A 9203-nucleotide genomic window follows, 5' to 3' on the forward strand; every position below is an offset into this window, starting at 1 on the left:
CCTTTGGTTTGTTTTGGTTTAGCAGAATTTTTGGCTTAGTTTCTTTCTTACTGTCAAGAGCAGTAACCTTAATGAGGCCTGCAGTGCTTTGGATGTTCTGGTATTTTTTTGTGGCCTGCCAGATGAGGAGTCATTGCACTTTTAGAGTCATTTTGGTAGACCAGTCACATCTGGGATGGTTCACCGCTGAACTGTTTTCCGCTTTTGTGGATTACGGCTCTTGCCGTGGATCCCTGGAGTCCAAACGTATTAGAAATGACATTGAATGTTTTTAAGGAGAGTTTTTAGCCTACTTCATGCTGCCAGACATGTCCCGTTTCACAGGTTTCTGAATTCTATACATTTGGTGGTACTCAGCTCTGTGGTAGGTGGGGAAATTGAACTAAGGTTTCCAAAAATATGGTCACTCTTGGTTCATGACTTACCAAGATGGCAATTAACTTTTATTTTATTTTACAATAAGCCAGCTGGCTTTGATAGCCCTTTTCTCTTAATGACTAGAGTAATACATTAAGAATGCATTTTGTATTTACTCAGTCTTTGAGAGAAAAACAGTAAAAAATTTAATAAAATCTAAGAAAACAAAGGGAGCAAATTACTTTTCCCTGCCAATGTGTGAAAAATTGACCCGTCGAGAGACGGCAGAACATTTCCGCAGTTTTTGAAAACACTTTGAGGTTTCCTGCATTTATTCCTGGAGTGGTTGCAGTAGCACAAATAAAAACAACAAAAAAAACCTTGAAAGGCCAGTCTTTTTATTCTTAAAAACAAGTGGACCAGATTTTACAGCATCTGTGCAAATGTCAGCGCCTCCTGCTCATGTGAAGGACAAATGAATTCTCGGAAACGGAAAAGGCTTGTCAGTCATATCATTCTGCAAATTTGAAGTGACACTGGTGTGCTTAGCTGGGAAAGAAACCTGACCACAACAGAGCAAAAATGAAAAAACGTCAAGCTGCTCTCACACACATTAAATACTCAAAAGCCCACTGTGTTACACAACGCAGCAGTAAACACAGAAATCTTCACGACCAAACCTTTGAAAATGGGGACATCTGCTGACTGGGAGGAGAACTGCGGCTCAAACTGATCAGATTTCTCTGCAAAGAGTCTCAAAAAGCTGGAATGTGACGTGTCGCCCTCTTCCTGAATAAAACTTTCCAAGAAGGCAACAGAAATGTGCAAAATGTCTGCAAAATCAAGAGCTGCGGGAGTTCTTCACTCAGACACCATCAAAACAAATACTTCAAAACCCTTCTGGCTCCCTTTGCTGGAGGAGGAACGGCACAAACAAAACAAACTGTAAAGGAGCACCAGCAATTTTTGAACAATGTGGTCCAGCACTGGAATTAAGTCTCATTTTGCATTCCTGGTCGGCTGTGATTGGAATTACACCAGCTTAACAGCAAAAAGTTGAAAGTATTCAGCAGCAAAGTCAGGGAGCAAAAACACACAAACAGTTTTCAGCTCATTTTCAGAACTTGAGCTGCTCTGCGGCTTTAGTTAAAAAGCTAATTTCAACGTATCTTACAGCAATTTTCAGTCCTAAATATTTACTGCATATTTAACTTTCATCTCATCTTTTTTTGTGCAAACTTCTCTAATGCGTCTCCATCACTTCTCTGAAGACAAATATAACCGTATTTCATTTAACCAATGAAACAAACGTTAATTTTATAGCACAGGACATGTCATGTTTCAAAGTTTAGATGGCTTAGACTGGAGAAACTGGCAGAAGAAAGGCAAAATATTTTGGAGAATTGTTAGATACTGTATCTTTTTTTTAAGAAAAAGTAGCAAAACTTAAGTTTTTAATTTAAAAAAATAGTAACCATTTTTTTATATTTAAATTCATCTGCTGAAATATTACACGGTTATTCTAACTGAGATGAGTTCTGTTCTAAAAATGTCAACACTGGATAAGACCATACTAAATACAATTTGATGAAGCACAATTTGCGGTACATTTTCTTTATTTTACTTTATCGTAACAATTTAAATGTTATAAGTGGAAATTTGGGGGGGATTCTAAACCTGATCTTGAAGAACCTAGAGGCCAAACGAACAACTCAGCAGCCTTTGTTAGTTCAAAGTAGTGAATCTATTAGGACGTTCTCTGCAAATTAAAAATAATCAAAATTAACATAGCAGTGCAGGATGAAACGGGTGCTTACCTGCCATTTGTTTCATGTTGCCATGGCTACCCAAAAGCAGGCGAGTTGCTGTTTTCTACTTGTCTAAACATTTACTTTTTTTGACTACTATCCTATGTTAAGGTACGTCAAATGTTTGTAACATGTTTCCTAGAAGGTTTATGGGTTTGTCGAGTTGAAATAATTAGCTTAAAACACATAACAGTGCTCCTGAAGCAGGACTGCAAGTAAAATAAGCCAAACAGAAACATTTTGCAACTGTTTTTTACTAGCAAACACAGCAATGTATATATGTATAAAGTTAAGCTTTGTGTGCTATGATACTGCGAAAAAGAGCACAGGATTATATTATGTTTACGGAACTTTATGCTTGTATTGCGGTATTGCATTGTATTTTTATATAGTTTTCAAGGAGGTTTGTGTTTGTGAAATATTAAAGAATGCGAATGAAGCATGGATATTTGAGACCAGTTCAAAGGATGCCACCTAAATATAGATACGTATAAAAATCACAGATAATTTAAAAAGTTGTTTTTTAGTATCAAAGGAATAAAACAAAAGTTTGGAAAAAAATGTCCATGCTCCATTTTCTGTTTAAGCTTTCTTAGGACTTAAAAATTGGGACTGAAACTTTTTTGACTGCAAAAAAAATAAATGGTTAAAATAACATTTATTCTAAAATTTTGATTTTTTTTCCCCCCTTAATTTCTGACTGTAATCCTATGGAAACGTCATAACAGCCGTGGAGATTACAACCAAAAAAACTAAGACTCATATTATCACTGATGATTATCATCTTTACCATATTTTCATAAATATTCAGCTGAATTCAAAGTTCATGCATTAATGCATAAAGTTTCATCTTGGATGAAAAAGAAAATCCTGAAAATATTTTGCCTTTATTCTTCACTGTTCTTTTCCTTGACAACAACAGGTTTGAAAAAGTTTCCAGCTAAATAAAGGCGATATTATTCTTCATTCAGTCCTGATCCACGTATTTGTAGCTCTGCTCATTTCCTAGCCAGTGCAGCAGCAGAGCCCGATCAGGAAGAAGCACCGTTGCTTTTCGCAGATTATCGAACAAATGATTACAAACCCGCTGTGCGTCATTGCCTCAATCCTGCGTGTGTTTTTACACAAAGAGCAGATTCCAGTTTAGAAACTGGGAGGATCCTGCGGTCACATCCTATTTTTCATCTGCAGCAACAAACGACTTCTGTGTTCTCTTGCAGAATCGGTTTGTTGGAATAAGAGCAACAATGTGGGGAGTAAAAGCAGTGTTTTACTTTGGCTGGAATTTACAAAACACAGACGGATCTTCAGTCAGCTGACTACCACAGCCAGCTGTCTAGATGCTGCACACAGTAGCAGGACTGTTCCAGGATGGCGGTCAGCTCCCCGTAGCTCTTCTCCCTCCATGTAGGAAGGAGCCTCTCGTTGTTCAGGGCCTGAAGCTTTGGCGTCCCCTGCTGGAGGACATGGTACAGACAAGGCCACCTGCTCTGGATCCGGAGCCTTGTCCTACGATCCAGCGTGATACCTCGCACTATCTTCTTAGCTCGGAGTTCTCTCAGGGCCGGCAGCTTCAGGCAGGAGAAGACCAAACCGCGGCTGGGCGAGACATCCAGGAACTCCAGAGACTCGGACTCCAATGTGTACGAGATCCCTAGGTTCCTCAGCGGCACCAGGATGTGCAAAGTCAGCGACTTTAGGTTGGGCAGGGATTTGGTAAGCGTCTGGAGCGTGGAGGGGGTCACCAGTTTGAAGACCCAGAAGTACTTGAGCTCGAGGGTCCGTAGCTGCTGGAACCGGGTGAGCAGGGACACAGACAGATCCGACCAGTCGAAATGTAAACGCATCTTGGAGATTCGCGGGCAGCTGTGGGTGAGTTTGCCGAGCAGCTCCTGAAAGCTGGTCACCTGCCAAACCAAAGAAAAGAAGAAAGTTCCTGCTATAAGCTGAGACTGCTGGAGAACATAGCAGCCACCGTTTACCGGGTGCCAGTTTCTCCTGCTGCTCTCCATTTATGGATTATTTGATGTTGTTATCTCTCTAGCCTCTCCTGGTTCTTTCGATAGAAGGTACACCTAGTCTAGAGCCTTTATGTTCAGCTGTGTCTTTATCTTTGTCCTAACGATGGAGGTATTGCAACAACTAACTTTGTGAACTGTCCCTTTTATGAAGACAGTACCCCTGGTCCACTGCTCCTAAGTTTAATTATGTCATTTTTTTTGTCCGATCACCTGATGGAGCCAACCCACTCCTAGGGCTGGACAATATGGCTGAAAAACGTATAATAATATAACCATTCCTCGTCAGTCAATGTCAATAATTGAGGACATTGATAATGATTGATAAGTTTTTTGTTTTGAACATCTGAAATACTGCCAAACTGGTGAAATAACCCTTCACGTTTTATCTAGTTTTCACTTCAAGTTGAAAACTGGCACGGTGGTGAAACCTGAAACTGATGCTGCACAAGTTACTCAACAAGCTGTTGCTAGGTAACCAAAGAGTGAGTTAGTTGTTGCCATCAATCTTGCTTAGCTCGCTGTGAGAGGTTGAGCAGATAAAAGTATTTTCTCTACCTACATCTCCCAGAATGCTCTGTGGTTCTGGATCTGAGTTCAGTGACTATTCTATCAGATGTATTATCTATTTATATTGATCAAGTGTCTATCGTGATATATAGTTATTGATAACGATCACTCTCCTTGTTCCACTTTAGCTGTGATGTCTTCTTAGAGCTGAATCTCCCATAGAAAGCACCACTATCCTGCGGTTAGCCGCTGAAGAATAATACTGTTAATTACCTGGTCCATCTTGGTTATGCTGTCCTGGTGTGAACTGGAGCTGGAGTGCACCCTTAGGTCCAGTGGCTCAAAGAGGGTAAAGGTCCAGTTGAGGTCCAGATGGCTGAGGTCTCTGCAGTGGACGTTATCCAGCAGGTGACTCAGCAGTTCGCTCCACTTGTTGAAGCGGTCTCCCAGGTCGAAGCTGGCCTTTAGCGTGAGCAGGCTGGCCCGCCGGGAGATCAGATGGTGGGTGTAGTGGTGGACCCAGGCCTTCCATCGCTCAAACTCCCGGTTGGAAACAAGCAGCCCCTCCTGGCCCAGGTGGAAGGCGCCGCGCCGAGAGTAGTCTGCAACCCGCCACAGTTTCCACGACCGCACCAGGCAACTCCAGCTCAGGCAAACCAGCGCGCAGCTGCATTTGTCCACCTCGTTCAGGAAGGACAAGACGTGCAGCTGGCACTCCACCGGCAGCGAGTTAAAGGGGAAGAAGTCGTCCACGGCTTTCCGCCTGCTGCTCACTGGGACGAGGAGTTTTTTCTGTGGCGACATCTTTGACGGATGATAAAAGGCTTGTGTTTACTGGTGGAGGTCAGAATCTCCACCAGAAGGTCCTGTGATCTGGCTTTGCCATAAATATTTCTGCCCGGAAAGATGATAAAGACAAGAGAGTTTATTTTAACCATGTTGTAGGAGTGGCAAATATTCCAGCTTCTGATTCGTATAATGACACATGGTGAAATTGGTGACCGTGACCATCTCTGAAGTGAACACTACAAATAAGCCTTTTAAACAAGAGCGTGATGACAACATGAAACGGAAAACAAAAGCAAAAACCAAATTTTTTTGTTTTTTTTGTTTCTTTGATTAGAAAGAAACTAAATATACTTACGTCTGAAAAGAGGACCTCGGATCAATAAACAACATTCCCGTTATGTTCTCCTTTTTCACAATCCTACCAAGGCTGTGTTTATCCCTGCACCTTTTCCTTCCACTGAATGTTTCAACAATGTGGTTGTTCACAACACACGTGATCAGTCAACTTCTTCAAGCTGTAAACTTTTGTGGCCTACAATCCCTGTGGGTGGTGCAATTTACTGTGGGTGGGAACACTGTCAAATCCCTAATGATTTTCTAAGGCATACATAAAATAGCATTTCTGTTTAAACACGTTTTTTGTAGGTCTTATGCAAAATTCAGGTACAAGCCATAATTCTTGATATTACAAGACATACCAGAAATAAATGTGTGAAATACATTACTGTGGAAAAGGAATCTATTCGAGTTTTACTGTAAGGACACAATTGCTCAAATACAATTGTTGGAATTGCATTCAACTTTACTCATGTTTTCATTGTACTGTTGTAAGATTTCAACATAATTATTATTGCTTTTGGTTTTCTACTCTTCTGGCAGTGGAGAAGGGATTTACTGTGGTTCTGATTTACAGCAGGCAGTGAAAGTCCTGAAGAGAAAAAACAGTTACTAGATTTACACCAGTTTTGTTCCACACTTCGCTATAGATCGTATTTTGCAGCGTTTCTAGAGAGACGTACATTATTTTACCCCCTTTTTTTTTAACATCTGCATTCATTAGACTTGATGTTGCTTTTCCACACACAGTTATACAAGTGTTTTCACAGGCATGCGCTGACAGAGTTCTGGCTCATGTAGCGTTCACTTGGTCTCTAATGTCATAAACACCCAACCAAATACCCAAAATACTCTGAAGCTCCAAAGAAGAAAACCTTTTCTAAACTGCCAGGTAAGCCAAAAATAAATGGATTTAAAGTTGGGCAACATTAAATGTTGAAACAAATTTTCTCTGTGCAGTGTTGTGAAAAGCTAAGCCTCTTACATCTGTGGCTTATCCCTCTATGTTTCACTGGTCATACAAAGCAAGACTAGTTTCATTTTTAAAGCACCATTCTTACACAAGTAAAGACATTTACAGATTGCTTGGTAAGTTTCTCGTATATTATAGCAGACCACTGCCACTTAAAAGTCGGAATACTTCAAAATGGACATTTATAATATTTTAATTAATTCAGCAAATGTCCAGGTAAGAAGAACCTGGAGGCTGTAAATTGTTGAACATAAAGCAGAATTCATTCTTCCTACACATTTTTTTTTTTTTTACATTTTCTAATTTCATACTATTAGAAGTTTACATTTTTTCTGGACACTTATTTATGCCTACGTTAAAATATTTGCTGTAAAATTCTGTAAAACACATGGTTGATATTTACACTCCAAAGGCTACAAATAATAATACGGAAGTGCCGCAATAGCTGCCACTGCCACGATTTGAGCTCGGCCCTGCTGGACTTGTTAACGTCCCCAATATGAATGTGATTTAAAACCGCATTTAACATCCACGCCTTCACATATCAAGCATTTGGATTACAGTTTAGCTTATTGGAACATGAAGGCTAATCATCTCAGCTCCGTTATTCACATCCTCACCTTCTAGTTTCTGTAAGAATACCTGGTACACTCTGATAAAGTTCAAACGTTTGCACAACAAAGGCTACATGCAGATTGTATGGATGCATATTGCACAAACAATAGCTTTAAATAAATGCGTTACCTTCAGCTGGAAGAGGAGAGGCTCCGAGTTATACTCGGTGTTAAAGCTAACATGCTAGCAGACAAAGACTTTCAAATTCAAAACAAATAAAAAACTAAAGTCGAGATTTTGTAGCATTAACTTCATACCCGAATGAGTAAGTAACTATTAAGACACCAATACAAAAAATACAAAAAATAAAATATAAAAAAAAATTCAGAATAACTAGGCCGGCTAGTTAGCTTCACAGCAGCTGAGTTCTGTTGTTGTTGTTATAGATGAAGGCGTCATCAACACGTTCTGTCAAAGGAACTCTGGTGCGAATGTTTTATACATCGGAGCTGCGCAGAGGACCGGAGCTTAGGAAAAAAAACGAAAAAAAAAAATCGAAATGTCGAGCCTTACAAAATTTGCAAAGAAACAAAACTCTGAAACAAAAATGCCCTTTAGTAGAAAACATTTAAGATAAAGAAGACGTACGAAGCTGAATAAATGAAAAAAGATAAATAAAATCCTTTGAGAATTAAAAGCACGGGCTCCCTCTGGTGGAGAAAGGAAGTTAGTGATTAACGCTTTTGTGTTAATTTCTGTTAGCGGTTTGTAAATTATTATTTTTTTTATTTTCGAATCAAGACCATTTTTTAAAAAAAGTACAAGTGCATTTAAAAATAAGTGATAATGGAAAAGCTAGTTTATGACAATTTATTATGGTCTTTAGTAGACTATAATTAGTTTTCTGCTCAGTTTAATAGCCAATATGCAAAAAAATCTTCTCCATCTCTCCATCCCTCCATCCACCTTTCCATCCCTCCATTTTCGTACATCCTTATCCCTAGTCAGGACGGGAGAGGTGCTGCTGGTGCCTAATATTTGAACCTGTATCGTTAAAAAAATGAAGAAAATATTATGAATCATTGAAATCCCAAAATTAAAACTCATACTACCTTGATGGGCGTTAACATCTGACGAAAAATGTATGTTTGTGACCAACTCTTAAATGGTACCTTGCTTTTCTTTCTTTTTGTATTTTGAAAACTGTTAAACGGAGGTACTTTAGGTCTAAAAATTATTGGCCAAACTGAAATGTAACTATGTGCTCTTAAAAGTTGTAAGCTAACATGCTTCCATATAGTTTGAATTTACTACTGTGTACACGCTGTTGACGAAAAATTAAGCTTTAGAGAGAGCACTTTCTATTTTGTGACAACTGTGGAAGTAAGTAAATTAAACCTGAAATTCCCTACGTTCAGTGCTTCTTTGGCTATCACGTTGTGGTTTTCTGCTTCCCTGTGTTGCAGGAATTATGAACCTTACCCTACCGCATGGTTTTGATGATGCTGGAGGGTTTGTTGGGTTGGGGGGCTTTTCCTGCTACGTGAGAAACGAGACAGAAATGCTGCACGTGTTTGTGTTGCATTCAGAGACTCGTTGAAAATATCAGAGAAGAGTGCTGCACTAAGTCCACATAACAGGTTTAAAGCGTTTTTTTTCTTCTTTTTTTGGTATCTGAATAATTATAAGTATTGCATATTGTAGAAGAAATCAAGAAATATGAACAAGAAATACAATTACATGTTTAAAAAAATTATATACATAAAAATTACATTAATGAAATGAATTAAGGTTGTTGGTGGGCTCTGGCTGTTAATTTCTACTTGAAGATTTACATTTTTAGATGCGCTTTGATAC

General features: G+C 39.2%; 1 protein-coding gene across 3 annotated transcripts; it reads right to left on the reverse strand.

The window, feature by feature from the left end:
* Positions 1 to 738: 738 nt before the first annotated feature.
* Positions 739 to 8970, reverse strand: LOC103466274 (uncharacterized). 3 transcript variants are annotated; one of them, XM_081607971.1, is made up of 3 exons: positions 8834 to 8970; positions 4967 to 5587; positions 739 to 4072 (listed from the first exon to the last, which is right to left on the reverse strand). In XM_081607971.1, exons 2-3 carry the CDS (start codon positions 5495 to 5497, stop codon positions 3485 to 3487), a joined length of 1119 nt encoding a protein of 372 aa, XP_081464097.1. In that variant the 5' UTR covers positions 5498 to 5587; positions 8834 to 8970; the 3' UTR covers positions 739 to 3484. The 3 variants fall into 3 exon arrangements, with proteins under 3 accessions (XP_081464097.1, XP_008409969.1, XP_008409970.1); XM_008411747.3 differs by lacking the exon at positions 8834 to 8970 and adding an exon at positions 7536 to 7957; XM_008411748.3 differs by lacking the exon at positions 8834 to 8970 and adding an exon at positions 5838 to 7526.
* Positions 8971 to 9203: the final 233 nt, after the last annotated feature.

Source organism: Poecilia reticulata, chromosome 6, assembly GCF_904066995.2.
Source record: "Poecilia reticulata chromosome 6, P_reticulata-male-v2, whole genome shotgun sequence".
Taxonomy (NCBI): domain Eukaryota; kingdom Metazoa; phylum Chordata; class Actinopteri; order Cyprinodontiformes; family Poeciliidae; genus Poecilia; species Poecilia reticulata.

Excerpts from the sequence above, each read along its gene's own strand:
- LOC103466274 (XM_081607971.1), bottom strand. The coding sequence starts at position 5,497 with ATGTCGCCACAGAAAAAACTCCTCGTCCCAGTGAGCAGCAGGCGGAAA. Across the intron at positions 4,073-4,966 it reads GCATAACCAAGATGGACCAG|GTGACCAGCTTTCAGGAGCT; the intron begins GTAATTAACAGT and ends TTGGTTTGGCAG.